The 21,732-nt window shown below is 47.0% G+C and overlaps 17 protein-coding genes across 17 annotated transcripts; 7 read left to right on the forward strand and 10 right to left on the reverse strand.

Moving 5' to 3' along the window:
* Positions 1-157: 157 nt before the first annotated feature.
* Positions 158-994, forward strand: OGAPHI_000276 (uncharacterized protein; the record flags this gene model as incomplete). The annotated part of the gene is made up of 1 exon (XM_046203684.1): positions 158-994. One exon carries the CDS (start codon positions 158-160, stop codon positions 992-994), a length of 837 nt encoding a protein of 278 aa, XP_046064749.1.
* OGAPHI_000277 (uncharacterized protein) lies at positions 350-1,454 on the reverse strand (the record flags this gene model as incomplete). The annotated part of the gene is made up of 2 exons (XM_046203695.1): positions 350-947; positions 1,009-1,454. 2 exons carry the CDS (start codon positions 1,452-1,454, stop codon positions 350-352), a joined length of 1,044 nt encoding a protein of 347 aa, XP_046064750.1.
* A 175-nt stretch (positions 1,455-1,629) lies between these two features.
* On the forward strand, positions 1,630-5,947 carry OGAPHI_000278 (uncharacterized protein; the record flags this gene model as incomplete). Its single annotated transcript, XM_046203707.1, has 2 exons — positions 1,630-4,490; positions 4,558-5,947. The coding sequence occupies 2 exons, from the start codon at positions 1,630-1,632 to the stop codon at positions 5,945-5,947; spliced, it is 4,251 nt and encodes a 1,416-aa protein (XP_046064751.1).
* Positions 2,833-3,710, reverse strand: OGAPHI_000279 (uncharacterized protein; the record flags this gene model as incomplete). Its single annotated transcript, XM_046203718.1, has 2 exons — positions 2,833-3,505; positions 3,655-3,710. The coding sequence occupies 2 exons, from the start codon at positions 3,708-3,710 to the stop codon at positions 2,833-2,835; spliced, it is 729 nt and encodes a 242-aa protein (XP_046064752.1).
* An 11-nt stretch (positions 5,948-5,958) lies between the features above and the next one.
* On the reverse strand, positions 5,959-7,050 carry OGAPHI_000280 (uncharacterized protein; the record flags this gene model as incomplete). Its single annotated transcript, XM_046203729.1, has 1 exon — positions 5,959-7,050. The coding sequence occupies one exon, from the start codon at positions 7,048-7,050 to the stop codon at positions 5,959-5,961; it is 1,092 nt and encodes a 363-aa protein (XP_046064753.1).
* An 84-nt stretch (positions 7,051-7,134) lies between these two features.
* On the forward strand, positions 7,135-11,907 carry OGAPHI_000281 (uncharacterized protein; the record flags this gene model as incomplete). The annotated part of the gene is made up of 1 exon (XM_046203740.1): positions 7,135-11,907. The coding sequence occupies one exon, from the start codon at positions 7,135-7,137 to the stop codon at positions 11,905-11,907; it is 4,773 nt and encodes a 1,590-aa protein (XP_046064754.1).
* OGAPHI_000282 (uncharacterized protein) lies at positions 7,143-7,385 on the reverse strand (the record flags this gene model as incomplete). Its single annotated transcript, XM_046203751.1, has 1 exon — positions 7,143-7,385. One exon carries the CDS (start codon positions 7,383-7,385, stop codon positions 7,143-7,145), a length of 243 nt encoding a protein of 80 aa, XP_046064755.1.
* On the reverse strand, positions 10,263-10,709 carry OGAPHI_000283 (uncharacterized protein; the record flags this gene model as incomplete). Its single annotated transcript, XM_046203762.1, has 1 exon — positions 10,263-10,709. One exon carries the CDS (start codon positions 10,707-10,709, stop codon positions 10,263-10,265), a length of 447 nt encoding a protein of 148 aa, XP_046064756.1.
* Positions 11,091-11,636, reverse strand: OGAPHI_000284 (uncharacterized protein; the record flags this gene model as incomplete). The annotated part of the gene is made up of 2 exons (XM_046203773.1): positions 11,091-11,499; positions 11,632-11,636. 2 exons carry the CDS (start codon positions 11,634-11,636, stop codon positions 11,091-11,093), a joined length of 414 nt encoding a protein of 137 aa, XP_046064757.1.
* Positions 11,908-11,926: 19 nt separating the features above from the next.
* On the reverse strand, positions 11,927-15,472 carry OGAPHI_000285 (uncharacterized protein; the record flags this gene model as incomplete). The annotated part of the gene is made up of 1 exon (XM_046203784.1): positions 11,927-15,472. One exon carries the CDS (start codon positions 15,470-15,472, stop codon positions 11,927-11,929), a length of 3,546 nt encoding a protein of 1,181 aa, XP_046064758.1.
* On the forward strand, positions 12,357-12,914 carry OGAPHI_000286 (uncharacterized protein; the record flags this gene model as incomplete). The annotated part of the gene is made up of 1 exon (XM_046203795.1): positions 12,357-12,914. The coding sequence occupies one exon, from the start codon at positions 12,357-12,359 to the stop codon at positions 12,912-12,914; it is 558 nt and encodes a 185-aa protein (XP_046064759.1).
* Positions 15,473-15,847: 375 nt separating the features above from the next.
* OGAPHI_000287 (uncharacterized protein) lies at positions 15,848-18,376 on the forward strand (the record flags this gene model as incomplete). The annotated part of the gene is made up of 1 exon (XM_046203806.1): positions 15,848-18,376. One exon carries the CDS (start codon positions 15,848-15,850, stop codon positions 18,374-18,376), a length of 2,529 nt encoding a protein of 842 aa, XP_046064760.1.
* Positions 18,377-18,401: 25 nt separating this feature from the next.
* OGAPHI_000288 (uncharacterized protein) lies at positions 18,402-18,617 on the reverse strand (the record flags this gene model as incomplete). Its single annotated transcript, XM_046203818.1, has 1 exon — positions 18,402-18,617. The coding sequence occupies one exon, from the start codon at positions 18,615-18,617 to the stop codon at positions 18,402-18,404; it is 216 nt and encodes a 71-aa protein (XP_046064761.1).
* A 160-nt stretch (positions 18,618-18,777) lies between these two features.
* On the forward strand, positions 18,778-19,344 carry OGAPHI_000289 (uncharacterized protein; the record flags this gene model as incomplete). The annotated part of the gene is made up of 1 exon (XM_046203829.1): positions 18,778-19,344. The coding sequence occupies one exon, from the start codon at positions 18,778-18,780 to the stop codon at positions 19,342-19,344; it is 567 nt and encodes a 188-aa protein (XP_046064762.1).
* Positions 19,345-19,380: 36 nt separating this feature from the next.
* Positions 19,381-20,565, reverse strand: OGAPHI_000290 (uncharacterized protein; the record flags this gene model as incomplete). Its single annotated transcript, XM_046203840.1, has 1 exon — positions 19,381-20,565. The coding sequence occupies one exon, from the start codon at positions 20,563-20,565 to the stop codon at positions 19,381-19,383; it is 1,185 nt and encodes a 394-aa protein (XP_046064763.1).
* A 71-nt stretch (positions 20,566-20,636) lies between these two features.
* Positions 20,637-21,578, reverse strand: OGAPHI_000291 (uncharacterized protein; the record flags this gene model as incomplete). The annotated part of the gene is made up of 1 exon (XM_046203851.1): positions 20,637-21,578. One exon carries the CDS (start codon positions 21,576-21,578, stop codon positions 20,637-20,639), a length of 942 nt encoding a protein of 313 aa, XP_046064764.1.
* Positions 20,811-21,149, forward strand: OGAPHI_000292 (uncharacterized protein; the record flags this gene model as incomplete). Its single annotated transcript, XM_046203862.1, has 1 exon — positions 20,811-21,149. The coding sequence occupies one exon, from the start codon at positions 20,811-20,813 to the stop codon at positions 21,147-21,149; it is 339 nt and encodes a 112-aa protein (XP_046064765.1).
* Positions 21,579-21,732: the final 154 nt, after the last annotated feature.

The raw sequence follows: 21,732 nt of genomic DNA on the forward strand, positions 1-21,732 counted from the left end.
GGAGCAACGCAAAACCTCAACCCGTGACACATCCTTACCCCGGCAAAAAACCTTGCATCGGAGCTTTCCTGTACGCTTCCAAAAGTCATCACACTATATAAAAAAAAGCTCCTCCCCCCGTGTTGGATAAAATTTAAACCCCCCACATATTATCAAAATGGTACGTTCAGGTTATTCATTACTCCAGGCAATCTCGGCGCACTTGAGACCCTCTGATTCTTTTATAAACACAGAAACTAACACTCTACCGCAGGCAAGACAATTTTTCGTTGGAGGAAACTTCAAAATGAACGGCTCTAAGGAGTCGATCCAAACCATTGTTAAGAACCTCAATTCCGCTTCTCTTCCTTCAAATGTGGAGGTTGTGATTGCTCCTCCAGCCCCATACCTTTTCTGGGCTTCTGAGCACAACAAGCAATCCACCGTTGAGATTTCTGCCCAAAACTGCTTTGACAAGGCCTCCGGTGCTTACACCGGTGAAATCTCCGCAGTCTCTTTGAAGGACTTGGGTATTCCATGGGTTATCTTGGGACACTCTGAGAGAAGAACCATTTTCAAGGAGACCGACGAATTGATCGCTTCGAAGACCAAGTTTGCTTTGGACTCCGGTTTGAAGGTGATCTTGTGTATTGGTGAGACCTTGGAGGAGAAGAAAGCTGGAAAGACTCTCGAGGTCTGCAAGAGACAGTTGAAGGCTGTGACCGATGTTGTCTCCGACTGGACCAACATCGTCATCGCTTACGAGCCTGTTTGGGCTATTGGTACCGGTCTTGCTGCCACCGCAGAAGACGCACAAGAAATCCACAAGGACATTAGAGAGTACTTGAGTACTGTTATCGGTTCCCAATCCGAGAGCGTCAGAATCTTGTACGGTGGCTCTGTGAGCGGTAAGAACGCCAAAGACTTCAAGGACAAGACCGACGTGGACGGGTTCCTTGTTGGAGGAGCTTCTTTGAAGCCAGAGTTCGTTGACATCATTAAATCCAGAGAGTAAATAGATACAATTACTTATCTTCGTCTTCTTCAAACAGTCCAAGTAAGTTCACTTCCACCATGAGGGATTTCGAGATCTGGATGGCTCTATCTTCGCATTTCTTGATCGACCCGCTTATGCTTGAGCATTTGATTATAACATCTTGGCCTCGAAGTTGGCTTATAAAAGTTAACGCTGCCACAACGTGACGTGCATTTTCTCTGTGTACTCGGATGATTCCTGTGCATGTGCGATTTGAAAAGTATTTGATGGATAAAGAGCCTGCTGTTGATAGTCCATAGTCACCAAAATTTGTTTGTAAACTCTTCCTGATTTCCTGCACTAGCAGTTTGGGGGTGATTTTTGGATCGCATGGTCTGTGCAAAGCCAAAATGGCATTCTTTCGATCCTCATAGAAAGTCTCTCCTGGCTCAGGGTCCAGTATTTCAAATAGTAGGTATCTTGACTTGAGACGGACCATAAAGAAAAAAAAGTTGCCGATTCGCGCGGCTCGACTGAAATATTATCAGGTTTTTTTTTTTGCACCCACCAACGGCAAACTTTCTACTAGTCTTTTGTTTCCGGCAAAGTGTATGAACATTTGCTGTCTACAGCGTCATACACGGAATTTTCAGGTTTTAGCACAAATTCGCAACATGTCGCAACAATGGACAGCTCCTAAAGTCAGAAATACGTTTCTGGACTACTTCAAGGATAGAGGACACACATTTGTTCCTTCGTCTTCTGTGATCCCTCATGACGATCCAACTCTTCTTTTTGCTAACGCTGGTATGAACCAGTACAAGCCTATTTTCTTGGGAACAGTCGATCCTTCGTCTCCTTTCGCTACTCTCAAGAGTGCTGTTAATTCTCAAAAATGTATCAGAGCAGGAGGAAAGCACAACGATTTGGAAGATGTGGGAAGAGACTCTTACCACCACACGTTCTTCGAGATGTTGGGAAACTGGTCTTTTGGTGATTACTTCAAGAAGGAAGCTATCGAGTATTCCTGGGAGCTTCTGACCAAAGTCTACGGTTTAGAACCAAGTAGACTATATGTCACTTATTTTGAAGGTGACTCAAAGGCCGGCCTCGAGCCAGATCTTGAAGCCAAACAGTACTGGAAAGATGTCGGTGTTGCTGACGACCATATTCTTCCAGGTAACGCCAAGGACAACTTCTGGGAGATGGGTGATCAAGGTCCATGTGGTCCATGTTCCGAGGTCCACTATGACCGTATCGGAGGCAGAAATGCTGCTTCCCTTGTGAATCAGGACGACCCTGACGTGTTAGAGATCTGGAACAACGTGTTCATCCAGTACAACAGAGAGGCCGACGGCTCGCTTAAGCCACTCCCAGCCAAGCACGTTGATACCGGTATGGGCTTTGAAAGACTTGTTTCTGTTTTGCAGAATGTGCGATCCAATTACGACACCGACGTCTTCCAGCCTTTGTTCTCAAAGATTCAGGAGATCACCGGTGTCAGACCATACTCTGGTAAGTTTGGAAAGGACGACATCGATGGTATCGATACTGCCTACAGAGTTCTCGCTGACCATGTGCGTACCTTGACTTTTGCTCTTGCTGATGGAGGTGTTCCAAACAACGAGGGAAGAGGTTATGTTTTAAGAAGAATCTTGAGAAGAGGTGCTAGATACGTGAGAAAGTACATGAACTACCCAATTGGAAAATTCTTCTCTCAGTTGTCTCCAACTCTTATCGAGCAAGTTAAGGATATTTTCCCAGAAATTGCTGCTGATACCGACACCATCTTCGAGATTCTTGACGAGGAGGAAGCTTCTTTCTCTCGTACTTTGGATCGCGGTGAGAAGCTTTTTGAGCAATACGCTCTCATTGCTTCAAAGACTCCAGAACAAACATTGGTCGGAAGAGACGTTTGGAGACTTTATGACACTTATGGATTCCCAGTGGATCTTACTAGATTGATGGCTGAGGAAGCCGGACTCAAAATCGATGAAGAAGGCTTTGAACAGGCAAGACTTGCTTCTTTGGAGGCTTCGAAGGGAACCGGAAGCAAATCCGGAAAGACCCTTTTGAAACTTGATGTTCACGTGCTGGGATCTTTGGACGCTAACAAGGATATTCCAACCACTGATGACATTTACAAATATGGCACTGAAGACATTAAGACCAAGATTGTTGGAATTTATGACGGCAAGGAGCTTCTCACAACCACCAAGGATACCCAGGAGGGTGAGCAGCTTGGTATCTTGCTGGAAAAGACGCCATTCTATGCTGAGCAGGGAGGCCAAGAGTACGACACCGGAAAGATCGTCATTGACGGAGTTGCTGAGTTTGAGGTTGAGAACGTCCAGAGCTACGCTGGTTACGTCCTGCACACTGGTCACATTGTGGAAGGTACTCTTTCCGTTGGAGACAACGTTATCGCTGGCTATGACGAGCTCAGAAGATGGCCTATTAGAAACAACCACACTGGTACTCACATTCTTAACCTTGCTCTCAGAGAGATTTTGGGTGACGGCGTTGACCAGAAGGGTTCTCTTGTTGCTGCTGAGAAGCTGCGTTTTGATTTCTCACACAAGGCCGCTGTTTCTCTTGATCAATTGAAAAAGGTTGAGGAAATCTGCAACAAGACCATCAAGGCTAGTTTGCCAGTGTACTCCAAACCAGTCACTTTAGACACCGCCAGATCTATTTACGGATTAAGAGCTGTTTTTGGTGAGACATATCCTGACCCGGTCAGGGTTGTTTCCATTGGTGTTCCTGTGGATACTCTTCTTGCTGAGCCAAATGAGAAGAAATGGTACGACTACTCGGTGGAGTTCTGTGGAGGAACTCACGTTGCTAAGACCTCTGATATCAAGGAGTTTGTGATTATCGAAGAAAGCGGAATTGCAAAGGGTATCAGAAGAATTGTTGCTGTTACAGGCACTGATGCCCATGAGGTTCAACGTGTTGCCAGAGAGTTCGACGAGCAGCTGACTCAAATCGAGAAGATGCCATTTGGCGAGTCCAAGGAGAAGAAGTTGAAGGAGACCAGCACCAAACTTGGTCAACTGTCAATCAGTGTGATCGAGAAGGCTCAGTTAAAGGAGAAGTTTGCCAAGATCGACAAGGCCGTGAAGGACGAGATCAAGACCAGACAGAAGGCAGACACCAAAAAGACTTTGGACACTGTCAAGGGATACTTCACAGAACACAAAGAGGCCCCATTTTTGGTGAAACACATTGACATTTCTGCCAACGCCAAGATCATCACCGAAACCATCAACCTGATCAAGAAGGAAAACAAGGACAAGTCTCTGTTCTTGATCACTGGGCAAAAGGCTGATCCTCGTGTCGCTCAAGGTGTCTACATCAGTGACGAGCATCTTGGCAAAGTTCAAGCCACCGAAGTTGCCAACCTTGCAGCCTCATTCATCGGAGGAAAGGCCGGTGGTAAGGGTAACGTTTGCCAAGGTATGGGTACCGAACCTGAACATATTGACGAGGCCATCTCTGCCGTTGAGAAGTTATTGGAGACTAAATTGATTATGTAAGAAAAACAAATTAATCATGTTTTTAGCATTCCTTGTTGTCCTATGGGCAGTGGCGTACGCCAGTGATTTGGGTGATGTGCCGTATGGAGTAGACAACCCACTCAACTTTGTGGAGGATAGCATATTTGAGCGGTTGGTGGAGAGATCCCTGGAAGATAGTGGGGTATACGGTGACAACTCGATTTCCTCGTCGATAGGGTTCAACAACTCACAGACATATGCTATCGCAATCGATTCTCACAGAGCGAGCGGAAATATGTCTCTAGAGGTCACCATAGACTCGCGGCCTCCAAGTTGGAACGGCAAAGGTGTGGGTTTGACCCTTTTCTACAACTTTGACGATGATCTGACAGATCTGGGAAAGAGCACAGAAATTGTGTTTAAAGGTTCCAACGGCATTATCTCCCTCTCAGACGAGCAGGTAGGCTCTCATACAATGATGTTTACACGAATTCAGTCGAGCGGGTGTTCCGACTGTCATGACGGTGAAGAATGGAAGTATTCCATGGAGATCACGTCAGGGACTATCTACTTCAATTATACGGGAACGGCTCTGGTTTCTTTAATAGACACGGATTCTGACAGCGCGTTATTCAGTTGTTCCTCCCTTTGGGCCAACCCGGGCTCGCAATTCAATTTATCGCTGTATTCCGACGAAGAGTATACGGATTTGGTGAGTTCTCGAGAGATTAACAACTCAACGGTCAGCGGGCCCCACAACCTTCTTTTGATGGAAGATCTCGAGCAATCGACCTCGTATTACGCTGTTTTGACGGAACTTTTGCAGGATAGTGGAGTGCTACTGACTCACCAAAGACTCAATTTCACCATTGAAGATATACCGGCTTGCAAGATCATCTACAACTTGGATTTTTGCACTAATGTGGCTTATGCCGTGCCGGCATCTGCTGCATTTGCTAATGGGAGCCAGAGCGTCTCCGAGTTGGCGTCATCGTATGACAATTACACTGCTGCCCAATACCAGAACTTTGAGTACGCTATGCAACAGATCCCATGCGACACAGAGTTGGACGCCCGATACTCTCCGATCAAGACTTGCGATGATTGTCGTACATCGTACCGGAATTGGCTGTGTGCAGTTTCAATTCCACGCTGCTCAACGCTGGATGCCCCACTGTACAAATCGTATAACAAGTCTGAGGGACGTAACGACTTCATCGCAAAAACAATACAGCCGCCGTTCAGCTACTACGAGGTGCTTCCTTGCGTTAATATCTGCCAGGCAATGGTGCGAGACTGTCCTGCAGAATTTGAATTCAAGTGTCCTATCTCTGAGTCATTTATTAAGCTCAGTTATAGCGACGACAAGTATTTGAGCGACGGCGAAGAATATGTCGCTTGCAACTCCTTGTCTTTGACTGCTACCAGCGGGGCATCACTGCTAAAAGTGCCTTGGATTCTATTACTGGGCGCTCTTATGGTGTGTCTATGAACAATCTACATTTAATTTTCGAGTTTTGCCCGCTTAGTATCCGGAACTTGCTCTGAAGACTTGGTCAAGGCATCAAACTCCTCTCTGACATTCACAGAGCCGCCTTTCTCAAACACTTTCATGAGAACAGTACCCCATACCTTTGCATCATTGTTCTCAAAATCTTCGATCTCGAAAACATTTTTCTTCAAATCCCATTCCGCTTGTTTGTGACGAACAAGCTTCACCATGTACGAGGACGAGCCGACCGCACGGCCAATGTCGCTGATCAGCGAGCGAATGTATGTTCCGGAGGACACTTTGGATGTGAAGTGGAGCAGAGGAGCCTTGAAATTTTCGGGCACCTCCTTGATCTCATGCACAGGTTCGGGCTCTGAGCTGAGACTTGAGTCTGCCTTGCACTTCTCCATGTACTCATTTGAGAACGTGACATGGTGATCGTTCAATGTGGGGTTTCCGCTCAACTTATCCACCAAAGCTGTTCCGTCCTCATCAATCTCACTTTTCAGGAATTCATACCCATGATCTGTCGACAGCGAGTCGTCTGCGACCTGGAGTTCGTACACCTGGACCTCTCTAGGCTCGATTTTGCGTGGAAGCGGTAGACCACGCCGAGCGTACTCGTACAGAGGCATACCTTCCATTTTCAGAGCACTGAAGATCGGAGGGGTTTGTTGCAGGTGGCCGACAAATCTTTGAGCTGTCTGGGCGAGCAATTCCTTTGTGATATGGTCTGTTCCGCTGATAGATAACAACTGGCCTTCAGAGTCTCCTGTTGTGGTTGATCCACCAAACAGAGCTTCGGCCTCATACACTTTCACAGACCCGTTTAGATAGTCTCCGAGTTTCTTCGTGCCTGCTCCGACTCCGACGATCAGAACACCCTGTGCGAGCGGGTCCAAAGTGCCGCCGTGTCCCATTTTCACCTTGAGCTGTCTGAGCCGTCTTTTGTAACCTTTGGGCTTGTTGCGTTCGAGATCGTTTCTAATCTCGTCTAGGGCCGGCTTGAAATTCTCCGACTCGTTGAATATCTTGTTCACACGGGTCAGGAAGTTTGCCGACGTGACACCAGACGGTTTATTTATAGCAAAGACTCCGTCCATTAGTCTACGGTACATAGATTTTCAGCTAGGAAAAAAATTATTTAATCGTATCAACTTTTTCCCTAGCTGTTCATTACGTCAACAATGTCTATTCAACTGCTTGTAGCGGATTTATCTGCGCTGGTGTCGGAGACCAAGCGGAAGAACGCAGATATCCGCCATGCTGCCGACAAGTCATTGGACATATTGAAGAATTCCCAGGGTAAGGACGAAAAGACGTTCTTGAGGTCGTTGTCCCAGAATGCGGACTTTATCAACCCCATCTTGCTGGCGTGCCAGTCCAAGAACGCCAAGTTGACGGGAATCGCTCTCCAGTGTCTTAGTCGTCTCATCATGACTCACAGCCTACCAGTTACCAAGATAGACCTCATCATTGACGCATTGCTTGAATCCACTCACTCCTCTATTGACATACAACTCAAGATCTTGCAATTGTTGCCGTCGTTCTTCCAGTCGTACTCGCTGTTCATTGCGGACGATTCGCTCTCGAAGCTCCTACTCGTGTGCTCCTCTTTGCAGAGTACGAACAGAATGGGGGCGGTCATCAACACCGCCCAAGCCACCTTTCTGCAGCTGGTAAATCTTGCTTTTGAGAAGGTCCACGACGAGGACAAGAGACCCGAAAACGAGCAGACGTTCCAGGTCCCTGTTGGATTACATGAGACAAAACAGATCGCTGCGTGCGCGTACGACGCTCAGCGGATCGTCAACGACCTGTGCACACTGATCGAACACCACAAACCTGCGTTCCTCAAGACTAACTACATCACAGAGGACTTTGGGTTCGAGCTGCTCGAAAGTATCGTCAAGAACAATAAGGGAATGTTTCTCAGCCACCAGGAACTGTCTCATCTGCTTCGCATCCGTGTGGCTCCTATTCTGCTGCGGTTCTTATCGTCCAGCAAGGACTTCACCGTAATGGTGCGTGTTTCGCGACTCATCTCGTTGCTGATCCACGAGCAGTTCCAGGAACTCAAGATCGAGTCTGAGGTCACCATGTCATTGCTCACACATACGCTGGCAAAGGAGTCCGCTTCTCCCGCATGGAAACGGATTCTTGCTCTTGAAATTTACAGATCGCTGTTCAAAGACTTCAACCTCGTGGCAGATATCTTTGCCGAGTACGACGACAACCGCACAGAGGAGCGGAAACATGTTTTGGACGAGTTCCTGAAAGAATGTCTACAGATCGTTACAGATGGTGGCAGTCTGCTAAACACAGGAGATCTGGTCCAGACCCCACTTGTTTCAACTCCAGAACCAGCTACACAGCCGGCCTCTAAGCAAAAGAAGCCATCAACAGTATCCCAATCTGCATCGACTCGTCAAGAAGACAAGACCCAGGGCCTATCGGTGTCGAAGTCGTCTATCAAATTTGCCTACATTGACTCCCTGGACAAGGCTGACCCACCTCAAGCCCCAGATACTTATGTGTTGTATCTGGTGTCGCAAACACTGATAAGTTTCTGTGAAGGAATCTGTAATTCGACTCTCGACTTGGCCAGAGACGGCGAAACCGTCTCTTTCCTTGACGAAACCACCTTCACCGACAAACAGAAGAAAGATAAGTACGAGCTGTTAAAGAACATGGTGCTGTTCAACTGGAAAAATTTACTGGAACTGCATAAGAACTTTGTCTATTCGTCGCTGGACACAGAGCTATTTAGCAAGACTCTCCGATCGCTGCAGAAACTGTGTCATGCATCAGGAATACTATCGCTTAAGGATATCAGAAACGAAATCCTCAACTTTTTCGCTATTTCTACGCTGAAGCTGACAGGCAAAGAGGGCCACCAGAACCGGTTTTTGTCGTTTGGAGAGTCCATAGTTGGAACAATCAGTTTGACAATAGGCAATGCTGTCTCCAATATGTCTCACCCAGCACCGCCCGAATCTGACCAGATCCAACTGTACACAAGAAACATCAACCCGCGCCAAATTATGTGTTTCAGAGTATTGATCAGTCTGGCAACGTCGCTCGGTGCCGTTTTGGAAGAAAATTGGGATATCATTTTTATCACTCTTCAATGGGTCAGCTATTATCTTGACGGACCGTCTGACTTGAAGGTGAAAGAGATACCTCCGCTTCCAAGCTCTTTGTCGGACACAGACTTGGGTTTTGTTGAGTCAACTTTGAAAAAGTTGACAGAGAGCATCAAGGCACAGTCCAAGGACGTGTTTAACGCAGCAGTAAAGTCTCTAATCAGACTCTCTGACACGGTGATCAAGACTTCTCTGACGGCAGAGGACAAACGAGGTCTGCGCCCGGTTTACGAAGGTAAGCTCGAGCCGTCCATCTTCAACAAGAGTTTCTTCATCAACAAACTCACAGACATCTGCGAGATCAGTCCAGTGCAGTTTTTGATCGAGTCTGACGAAAACTGGTCAACCGTGGTGGATTTTTGTACCAACACCGCCAAGGACAGAGACCTCGAAGATAATCTGCGACTGATGATCACAAGAAACTTCAACACCATCACCAAAAGCGCTGCAGTTACCGGATTCGATTCCAATGTGGAAGCTACGCAAAGCGAGACAGAAAAAAAGATTCTGAATGCTTTAAATAACTTCATCGAAACATTCGCCAAGCTACCAATTTCGAGCGAGATATTGATTACGAACTGCGAAGTTGAAGTTCAATTGCTAACCCTAAACACTTTGAAAGACATTGTGGATCAATATGGAACTTCCATCAAACACCATTGGGGTGTGATCACACAGATGCTGAACAGTCCGTTTGAGATAATCGGCAATGTCGACACGGAGATGCTGCAGGAGCGCCCTGTGACAGAGATTATCATTTCCGTTCTGCGCTCCACGTTTGAGACCTTAAAAGTCATTTTGGACACCGTCCTGCAGAGTATTGCAAAGGATCAAATCAAGGCCATTATCGACTGTCTTTACAACTTTGTGTCTCAGAGGTTTAACCTCAACATTTCGTTCAATTCCATCAGTTATTTCTGGCTCATCAGCGATTACCTCAAGGAAAAGATCGAATCTGGCGAGAAATCATCAGTGGAGACCGAGAAGCCGCTTGGATCATCTGAATGGCCAGAGAAGTTCGAGACCAACGAGTCTCTCTGGATATACATGATCTACCAGTTGTCGAGAACCACTGCAGACCCTAGAACCCAGGTCAGAAACGGGTCGATCCAAACCTTCTTCAACATCATTGACTCTTACGGGTCGCTGTCACCATCTTGGAAACTGATCTATGATATCACGCTAAGTCCTATTATTATGACGATTCCATCATCGGATAACTTGTCAGGCGAATGGGTCGAGAGCTTCACATTAATTGTCAACGGCCTAACTAAGCTATATTCCCAGTACCTCACAGACTTTACAGACAAGGCAACCATCGAGTTCTGGAGCGGCCTGTTAGAGTTCTTCACCAAGCTGACAAAGGTCGAGCCAACCTTCACCGAGCTGAACTTGCAGGTATTCAAAGCTTTTGAAAGTCTAGTTGTGAGTGTTGGTCCCAATCCTCCAAAGGAGCTTATCGAAACACTGTACTCTTTCTGGGCAGGATTCCAGATCTCGTACAATCTTTCGAACGACTCGTTATACCAGTCGTCGTTATGTGCATTCATTTCTGCATTTGACGCTCTTTTCAAAGTGCTAGCTCCAGTTCTGACACTACCCAAGTTCGAGCTCATCTTGACAATGCTCAACTCGTGTATTCGGTATCCGATCTTGATAGGTGCCAGCAGTGATACTAACAAATGTACAGAGCTTCAGAACCAGGTGATATCCAGTCTGTCCAGCTTGTCGTTTGACGATCCGAAATACGAGTCACTGTTGATCCAGCAACTCAATTTGATTGTGATACTGCCGTTTTCAACTAGAGATCTCATCCACAAGAAGCTGGGAGCTAGAGACGTGAAGATCCCAACTTTCATTGCTGCAAGCTATGAGGCTCTTCAGTTGCTCAAACAACATCTCTACTCGATCAAGGATCTCACCTTCTTCTTGAATGACAGATGTCTCATCAAAGTGTACAAGGCCCTGTTAGAGCCGTCCAAACTGAAAAGTCCTGTCTACCAATCCAACGGCCATTGTCTTTGGATGGAGAGTATGGACATTCTAGTGCACACGAGTGAGAATATCCATCTGTTGTTGTCAAATGAAAATAGCGTCAAGGACGACATAAAGCTCCAACTGAGTCCGCTGTTGCTAGAAACGTTCAAAACGTCGTTCGGATACTCCATGGAAGAGGTGGAAGGATATGAGGAATTTGATCTGGAGAAGTACGAGCAAATGAAAAACTGCCTTATTCCATTGTTCTCTACCGAGTCGATTGGATCCAGAGGAAACGTCGAGGAATTTATGGTCACTGTCTGGACTTCTTCGTTCTTGTATGTGCTGGACGACGTGGAAAACTCCATCTTGGAATCTTCAAAGTCGCCGTCTGAAGTGTCTGCCAAACTATGCGAGTACGATCTTGATCTTGTTTATGGATCGACGGCAGAACTCTCCAAGATGCCACGACTCAAGTTGGCCAAATCGTGTCTTGAGGATCTGATCAGCTTCTCGTTTCCATCAGAAAACAACACACTATTCGAAAAAGCTCTCCCGTACTTCATTTCTCGGTGCGCGTTTGCTTTGAGAAAGCTACTCAGCGATGAAAGACTGCTGTACAAGCAACCTCTGCCTAAAATACAGCAGATCGAAATCAACACTGTGCTCAATGGCTTGATGTCTATTACCGATGCTCTAGATAAAGTGCCAGACTCGGAGCCAATCTATTCCAAGCTAATGGTGCTATTCCCGCTTCTGGTGCAGGCAATAGCTGTCAAGACAGACACAAACCAACTGATGCAAAAATTGACCATCAAGTTGGGTAAAAAGCATTAAACTGAAGCCTTTCCCTTGATCAGGTTGAAGGTGCGGTGGTGTACGATGCGTTGGTTTGCGTTGTTTGTGTCGTTGCATCACGCGGACTGCCGCTCAGCTCCAACAAGGAACTATCCTGAAATCCGTTGTTTGGCGGGCTCAGAGCTGTGAAACTGTCCTGCAGATTCACAGCGTTATATATTGTCGGAATGGTATGTTTCGCTTGGAGCCCCAGTCTCACTCTTTCGAACTCACGCCATGTCATTTGTACAATCGATGATCCATCGAATTCACCACTTTTGTTATCGTGCGAGCCCTTGTCTCCTCCTTGAAGCTTTCTAGTATCCCCCCAGCTGAAATCATCAAACTTCCAAAATGCATACGCTGGGAGCACAAAGTTCCAAACAGGCAGCGACAGGAAATAGACAAACATCCATAAAACATATGTCAGGTCTGAAATCGTCACTATTATGAGAAGTCCTGGTAAACCGAATATGATCGCCATCAGAATCAGCGACATCACCGGCGTTGGCTTTGACACCATGGCTATCACAATAATGTACAGGGTAAATGTGATCGATGCCGGCAAAACCAGCGTTCCCACCAATTCAACCGCAATGATGAAGTTCATTGAGAAACAGAATGTTCCACACAAGTCTTTCACTAGAACCAGCTCCATTAAATTGTGCACTGTGGAATTGATCCATCTTCTTCTCTGGGACAAGAGCACGGCAAATTTATCAGGAACCACAGTCTTGCAAGCTGCCTTGGCAACAAACACTTGTTTCCGACGGGGGAATGTTCGAAGCATTAACGATGAGAGGTATCTATCTTCACCAAGCAACAGAAGGTTCTTCTTGTGCAAACTGTCGAGCACATTCTCCGAATACTTTTCCACAATGTCTGAATTGGCCAAGATTGGGACCCAGACGTTGAGGTCTTTGGGTGTTTTGATTCTGTACATGCAGAAGCAACCAGGAAGACACGTAACAGTACCGAAAACGGACTCAAAGGCCTTGGATTGGTGATGCGAAATGTAGTACTCAAACACTTGGATAGCTGTGACCCACGATTGTGCCTTATTCGATATTCGAGTTTCTCCACAAAGACCCATGACATCGGGGTTTCTGACCATTTCTGCATTCATGTGTGTCAGAGAGTCCGCATAAACCAAAGTGTCTGCGTCAACCATAAGAACAACTTCATAATACGATGCCATCAGTCCAGTGACTTGCCAAATGGCACGCATCATTTCAAATTCTAACTCAGTCATTCGATCATTGAAAGTCACTTTCTGCAAGAAGGACATCAAAATGATTTGCGAGTCTCTTTTACCTCTGTTTCCAGGCTTCGGATCATTAGATTCTGACGGTGTTCCGCACTTGACGACAAGCAAGACTGGAGTTTTCTGTTGCTTCTCTGGTGGAACAGTGGAGGAGCTATATTTGTAGAATCCGGAATAGACTTTTGCCATGTTATGCCGTTTTGATCCTTGTGCCACGGAAACGTAGGAATATGGCACAACGTCTTCTTTTGGGACAACGAAATCGGTCATTAGTTCGAGACAAATATCAGGTGTTGACTTCTTGTTACCTGCTCCGGTGATTATGCCATCACAGATCACCACAACGAGCTTATGAGAGTTCGGATAATCCGTGGTAGCAAGTGAGTCAAGAGTTGTTCTGATACCATCTTCGTCCTCCGAGTAACAAGTCACTAAACACATTGTGTGGACAAGCGGATAGCCGAATGGCTCCCAATTAACAGGAGGTTGAGGAACTGCGTCCGAACATATCAGATCAGATCCAAGCGTATGTATATCACAATCTTCAGCTGCCCCATGCGATGGACTAGCAATTTCAACTGACTCAGGGCTGAACTGATCTTGTAGTGATTGCTTCGATTGTACTCTGTTATTCCTCTTTTGCCTATTTTTCAAAAGGAAAGCCTCTGTTGTCATGGTGAGAAACTCTGGCTTGTAATCCGGAGGGAGCTCAGACTGCAAGTTCGTCTCAATAATTGCAGATTTGTTGTGAACCCATGGAAACATTAGACCGCTGGCCTTCAGGTTCCTGGTCAGCTGGTTAGTGGTTATTTTGCCACTATTGGACAGAGAAGTTGACTTAGGCTCGTTTTCCCAGACCTTGTCAGAGCTTTCCAGCTGGGAAAAATCTTTGATAATGGATGAGGAAACACCTTGTTTCCTGGCAATGAACCACTTGAAGTAGCATGCAACAATGAACTTGATGAAGACGATAGATAAGACAAACACCAAGGAAACATATAGAACTATGGTAGCAGCAATGCATCCAATTGTGTCCACATCAACAACACCCACCTTGATGATTTCAACAAGGCAGTTAGCGGCCTGACGTTCATGTGGCTCAGTGAGAAGTAAAGAAAGATCATGCCCTTTCATGGCTGGGTCATGTTGCAGTTTGTCAAACATTTCAGGATATTCCAGGTCATCTTTTTGGAGCCAGTTCAAAAGATCCATATCAAGCACATATCCATTGTAGACAACCAAGTTTCGAGTACCGTCAGTTATAGATTCCCAGGTGAAATAGACGTCACCCTGGATATCTAAACTGTAGAAAGTATTTCTTGCTTTGTCAGATGTGTGACATGCGTAACCGTTATAGTGCGATTGGGTGAAATTTGGAACAGAAGATCCGTCAAGATTTATCATCTTGCAAGGCATGTACCAAGCCAATTCATCATCTGTGTGCGGTATAGTACAGTTTGGACGCGGGTTAATCAATCCTTTGCAGTTTCCGTTGACGTTTTGAAAAAGGAAGCTCGCATCTTTTCCTCCCGCGTTGACGGGAGGATACAATATGTTTGTTCCTGCTTCAATTCCTGGAGCTGCAGGGTGTGATGAGTGATCTAGCAAGTATGCTCGTCCGTTGATCACCAGGTAACCAGTTGATATATCTGAGGGTTTCAATCTCATTCGGATCCCCGTGCAAGTAGTTCTTGTGAATCCAAATGTTAGAAATGCGATGATTACACCCGTGCACACAATGATCGAGATCAATGCCATTTTCTCTCTCCAGGCGTACTGCCTCTCTTTTGTTTTGAATCCAAATAAGGAAAGCAAAGGAGGTGGTGCCCATATTGTTATAGCGTAGCAATAAAGTCTCCAGAATGAGAACATTGGAGGGTCTGATTCCAGTCTTTTCACTGGGGGCAGAGCAGGACTAGTATGTTTTGACGGCTGCTGGGAAAACATTTCCAGCTCGACTGGTTCTGAGGGTGGATCTGCAATCTGGGAAAATGGTGGGATATATAGCAGGGGGGTTTTGGAGGTATTGGGTTGTGAATCTTGAGTGCTTCGCGGGCGCCTAAAGATCCGAGTTGACTGGGATCTGGGGAATTTGGGGCCTGGCTCAGAACGATTTCTCCGTAAGTGTCCAATGGCTCTATGGGAGCGAGATCTGGACAAGGAGATCTCTCGTGAGTATCTAAGCGAACGCTCTCTCCGAACGAGGGATCTTTTCCTCCCTATTCTTTGGGCTTCCGGATCGATTCGACTAAAGTCATGGCCCGCGATTGTGAACGATCGGGAGTGCCTTTGTTTTTCCATAGATTGAGCGGTAATCTTGAAAAGGGGAGAGAAAAATAGGAGAAGTATAGAAGGTGAGTGTGGCTAGTACAACAAAGTTATATATTGTGGCGAGGGAAATAATTTTGGGGCGAGTGAAGGAGTGGAACCATGGTCAGAAGAGATTGTGTTTTTAAACTTGGAAATGCCTTGAATAGGATCGCATACCGTACTAGCATGGTATAGCAATCGCAAAACGACCACAAATTAGCGCCAAGTCAACCTCCCCCACCGCTGAATGTTTCCATTCTATTTACCCAAATTTATAAATTACTTACTTTCGCGTCAGTAATTATCCCAAAAAGGCAGGATCGCGGCTTAAATGTTTCACTCCTACAAAATAATTCTTTTCTCATCATGTCGAGACGTAGTCCGAAGAAGAGAACCATTATTGACGATGAGAGCGACGAAGAGGTTGGGATGAGCTCTGCCGTGCACTCATCACCAGCTCCGGCCTCCTCGATCCAGTCGTCGCCGCGTAATATGCCTTCTTCCCCAGGTATCCCCTTTGAGGACGACGAAGAAGAGGAAGAACGCGAATATTTCAACGACGTCGATGATCTGGAGGAGCAACTTGAGGAACAGACCGGTGTTGATCTGATTGGCGAAGGGATGGAGCGCGATTATGCAGTGAACACCGAACAAGACAACTATGACGAGGCCGATCTGGACGACCAAGAGTACGACGAAATTTCCGCCGCAGACAGAAGACGCGTTGACCAGATGTTGAATCAACGTGACCAGCTTGTTAGAGGTGCCAATCTAGATCTGGACGATGCTATGGAAGGTGATGTCCAAAGAGACGAGTACGGTCTCCCAATTCAAAGACGTCGTAGAAGACACAGATACGACGAAGATCCGGAAGACTACCTGGACGACATGGATCCGTTAACCGAGGAATTGAGTTTAGAGTCCCTCGCAGAGGTCAAGGCACCATCCATCTTGGAGTGGATTGTGATGCCAAACGTGACTAGATCCATCGCCAGAGAACTCAAGTCGTTCTTATTGGAATACACCGACGAACAAGGCCGTTCTGTGTACGGTAGTCGGATTCGGACCCTTGGTCAGCTCAACAGCGAGAGTTTAGAAGTCTCGTACGTGCATCTGCTTCATTCCAAGGCGGTCCTTGCTTTGTTCTTGACCACATGTCCCGAGGAGATGCTAAAAATTTTTGACGTGGTCGCCATGGAAGCCACAGAGCTTCACTACCCAGACTATAGTCAGATCCACTCGGAAATTCACGTCAGGATTGGTGATTATCCTACAAGCAGCAACTTGAGAGAGCTCAGACAAGCCAGCTTGAACTCGCTTGTGCGTGTTAGCGGTGTGGTTACCAGAAGAACTGGTGTTTTCCCGCAATTAAAGTACGTCAAGTTCAACTGTCTCAAGTGTGACGCGGTTCTTGGTCCGTTTTTCCAGGACTCAAATCAGGAGGTGCGTGTAACGTTCTGTACTAACTGTCAGTCTCGTGGTCCTTTCAGAATGAACACCGAGAAGACACTCTACAGAAACTACCAAAGGATCACTCTTCAAGAGTCACCAGGATCTGTTCCTGCTGGAAGACTGCCCCGCCACAAGGAAGTGATCTTGCTCTGGGACTTGGTTGATGTTGCCAAGCCTGGAGAAGAGATTGAAGTCACCGGAATATACAAGAATTCTTACGATGGATCGCTGAATGCCAAGAACGGATTCCCCGTGTTCACCACAGTGATCGAGGCAAACGCAATCAAGCGCAGAGAAGGAGCCGCCAAGGGTGTGACCGACGGCTCGTTGATCGAGGGAGGCCTTTCTCCATTCCAGTGGACGGAAGAGGAAGAGAAGAAGATCCGCCAGTTGAGTAAAGACCGTCACATCATTGACAAGATCATCTCGTCCATTGCTCCCTCCATCTATGGCCACAAGGATATCAAGACAGCTGTGGCATGCTCGCTTTTCGGAGGTGTTCCTAAAGATGTTAACGGAAAACACTCCATTCGTGGAGATATCAACGTGTTACTGCTTGGTGATCCCGGTACTGCCAAATCGCAGATCCTCAAGTATGTGGAAAAGACTGCCCACAGAGCCGTTTTCGCTACTGGTCAGGGAGCTTCTGCCGTTGGTCTGACTGCTTCGGTGCGGAAAGACGTCATCACGAGAGAATGGACGCTGGAAGGAGGAGCTCTGGTGCTTGCCGACAAAGGTGTGTGTTTGATTGATGAGTTTGACAAGATGAACGATCAGGACAGAACGTCGATCCACGAGGCGATGGAACAGCAGTCGATTTCGATCTCCAAGGCCGGTATTGTGACCACTTTGCAGGCCCGGTGTTCGATCATTGCTGCTGCCAACCCGATTGGAGGTCGTTACAACTCGACATTGAACTTGCTGCACAACGTGAACCTGACAGAGCCGATTTTGTCGAGATTCGACATTCTGTGTGTGGTGCGAGACCTGTTCAATCCCGAGGCCGACGAGAGACTGGCCGGTTTCGTGATTGACTCGCACATGCGGTCGCATCCTGCGGGTGAGGTGTCTGCGAGCGAGAAAGAGCACGAGATTTCTCCGATCGAGCAGGACTTCCTGGTGAAGTACATCCACTACGCACGCACGAGAGTCCACCCGAAGCTTAACCAGATGGACATGGACAAGGTTTCGCGGGTGTACGCAGATTTGAGACGTGAGAGCAACACTACAGGCTCGTTCCCGATTACTGTGAGACATTTGGAGAGTATATTGAGAATTGCGGAGTCCTTTGCCAAGATGCGGTTGAGCGAGTACGTGTCAAGCTCTGACCTTGATCGGGCAATCAAGGTGACCATCGACAGTTTTGTTGGAGCTCAAAAAGTGAGTATTCGGAAACAGCTGCACCGCAGCTTTATGAAATATACCCTTCCTCAGCGAGCATGAATGTGTATAGATGCAACGAAAGAGATCATTCCTGGCTATTTTGAGTCACTTCCGACACCAGCTTGTCGAAATCTTTAGAGTCCTTGAACATTTGGCGTAGATGGTCAACCCCGACAGATCTGGCTGGATCGGGGCCGGCGACATGTGTAGCATTGGCCTCAGACTGCTCTGTGCCGCTCAATTCGCGCGACTCTGAATAAACAGGGCGAAGACGTGCCCCCACCCGATTATGTACACTCATTTTTTCGGTGTATCTTATAATGGGCCGAAATTTCGAAAAAGATGTTATTTTTTAATCTTCAATGGCCAAACAGACATACACTCCAGCACAAATCTTCCGTTTCATTCCCAACATAATAGGCTATCTCCGCGTGCTGACGCTGATCGCGTCGTTCTTCACGATGGAGAACCACCCAAAGTTCACTATGTGCGTTCTGTACTCAACATCGTGTCTCCTGGACGCCTTTGACGGCTACGCTGCCAGAAAATACGACCAAAGCACAACGTTCGGCGCGGTTTTGGACATGGTCACCGACAGATGCTCGACGTGCTCGTTGATTGTGTTTTTGACCCGGCTCTACCCCGATTGGTTCATCCTTTGGCAATTCCTGATCTCCCTCGACTTGGCCTCTCACTACCTTCACATGTATGCCACCATCACCAGCGGATCCAAGAGCCACAAGTCCATGAAGAAGGACACAAACATCCTGCTCAAGCTCTACTACGAAAACAGAATCGTGCTGTTCTTTGTGTGTGCCTTTAACGAGTTGTTTTACATGGCTTTGTACCTCGATCATTACAACTTTGCCGGTCTACCATTAATCGGCCTCTCGTTCCCTCGTCTCCTTATTTATGTGTCTACTCCTATCTGGTTCTTCAAGCAAATCACAAACGTCATCCAGATGCTTGAGGCTTGCAACACTCTTGCCGTTCAGGACGCCAAGACGTACAACGCGAAGAACGCTTAGGTTAACAAGACTTTGACTATTTTATTACCTCTATCGTTAATAGAATGATACATCTGACGTATTGACATCATACGCGCTCCGCGAGGCCGTGTCGTAGACAAACTTGCTCGACGGCTTCTGGAAGCGTGCTTGTGGCGAGGCAGGACCTTTGTCTCTCGAGAGAAGCTGGTTCCGGATCCGTTCCTGCGGCGTTTCGTGGATCACTGTGTTGGGGATCTTGGTCTGTGAGATGTTCATGTTGGCAAACGACCGCGAAATGTCCAACGCCAGCAGCGACGTGTCGGCCATTTCCTTGGCCGGGCTTCCCTGCACAGCCTTGAGAGAACCTTCCTTTGGAACAAGGTCTTCCTGCACATCTGTGCCGTTCACAAGCGGCAGTCCAAGCAGTTTCCGCTGGCGACTCGTCAAGGGCAGATCCAGGCATTTGTCCTGGGGCCGCAACAGCCGTATCGAGCTCACAACAATGTTCAGCACCAAAACTCCGTAGATCAGTTTGTTCAAGTAGCCCGCGTACTGAGCCACAACCGAGGGGAATAGCGAGGTTCCGTCTTTCAAACGAATCTTGACGTTGACCAGCACCACCACGGCAACAAGAAATCTGTACAATAGAATGATTAATGTGCTGATGATCACTTTGCGAACCTCGGTATCTTTGTTCACCATGCGTTGTAATGCGAGCTCCACGTACGGGCTCTGAAGCTCGGAGTCGTCCTGGGGATCCAGCTTGACCGGCTTCTCCTCCACCACTTTATTGGAGATTTCTTGGAGAGGAGTTTTCCGTCTGGGCTTAAAGATCGAACGCTGATAGATCTGACTATTTAGGGACGCGAACGAGTTGTCCTGGGTTTGTTCTGAGGATTCGGGTGCTTGTTCTTGGAACTTCTTGCGCAGAAGAGGCGACATTGGTCCTTTGGATGGGGTGTTGGGGCCAGCAAGTGGTGTCGAGGCTAATAGCGGTCTACCAGTCTGCGGAACCTTGAACGGCGAATATACTAACGGCTTAATGGGCGTGTTCACCGCGACGTTTGATCGACTGGGAGAAAGAGTGCGTGTGGACTTGCTGGGTGATGGGGAAGGTCGATTCAATGCAATGGGAGTGGACAGATTTGTCGCGTTTGGCGCCGAAAAGTCGATTCGCCGCCGCGTCTGCAAAAATGTATCCTCCTCGGGCGTGTGAAACGTCCCATTAATGGACGACGCCGATGGAGTAAGAAACGACATCACAAACAAACAATAAAACACCTTAAAAAAAAAATCAACTCAAAGCTTTATTACATAAGCATTGTACGAATCTAGTTTAATGGCCAGTATCCCGGGAACAAGTAGTGCATCTTCTCGAGCAATTGCTTGTTTCTTCCCTTCTCCTTGGTACTCACAGAGAACTTCATGGAGTGCTGGTAGTCAAGACCGACCTCTCCGGATTTGATCTTTGGCTCCAAGACGGTGACCAATTTTTCCGCAACCAGATGAGCATTGGCACTGTTGGCAGACAGATTACCCACAACCGTCTCAACAGTGACCGGTTCCTCAGACTCGTTCCAGGCATCATAGTCCGTGGACATACAGATCATCTGGTAGGCGATCTCGGCTTCTCTAGCAAGTTTAGATTCCGGGATGCAGGACATGTTAATCACAGATCCTCCCCACGACTTATACAGTCTAGACTCTGCTCTAGTAGAGAAGGCCGGTCCTTCCATACAAATCAGGGTCAAGTCAGATTTTTCGGTTTCTCTGGTGTGCAACTTAACGTTATCACCTTTGAGCACGTCTTGGCATGTGTCAGCGATGATTTTGTTGAGTTTTAGGTCAAAAGGCTCTCCAAACATAGCGTGAGCCACAAATCCATGCTCGAAAAAGGTAGAAGGTCTATTTCCCTTGGTTCTATCAATAACCTGGTTAGGAACAACAAAGTCACGGGGCTTAATATGTTGCTGGAGAGAACCCACGGCACTAAAAGCCACAATTGTATTGACACCGAGTTTCTTCAAGGCAGCAATGTTAGCTCTACTTGGAACATCTGTTGGTAACAAGTCATGGTGAATACCGTGTCTGGCTAAGAAGGCAATTGGGAATCCATCTGCGGTCTTGGAGATGGTGATTGGAGACGAAGGGAAGCCCCATGGAGTGGACACTGTGAGCTTGGCAACAGGGGTCAGACTCTCAAGATGGTACAATCCAGTACCACCAATGAAGGCTAATCTGACGGGCTCAGCAAATTCGGTGGGAAGAGACATGAAACAAAAGATTGGAAGAATGTGATAAATCTAATTTATTCGGACCTGTATTTTTCATCATGTGGGTAGGGATCTTAATAATCTATTAAGTGGAAGCGCCGATCGACGCGACGAGACTTGGATGTTTTTTTTGGCTGGCTACAAAATTCTGCCA

Source organism: Ogataea philodendri (genome assembly GCF_020536065.1).
Source record: "Ogataea philodendri strain CBS6075 chromosome Unknown scaffold9, whole genome shotgun sequence".
NCBI classification, from domain to species: domain Eukaryota; kingdom Fungi; phylum Ascomycota; class Pichiomycetes; order Pichiales; family Pichiaceae; genus Ogataea; species Ogataea philodendri.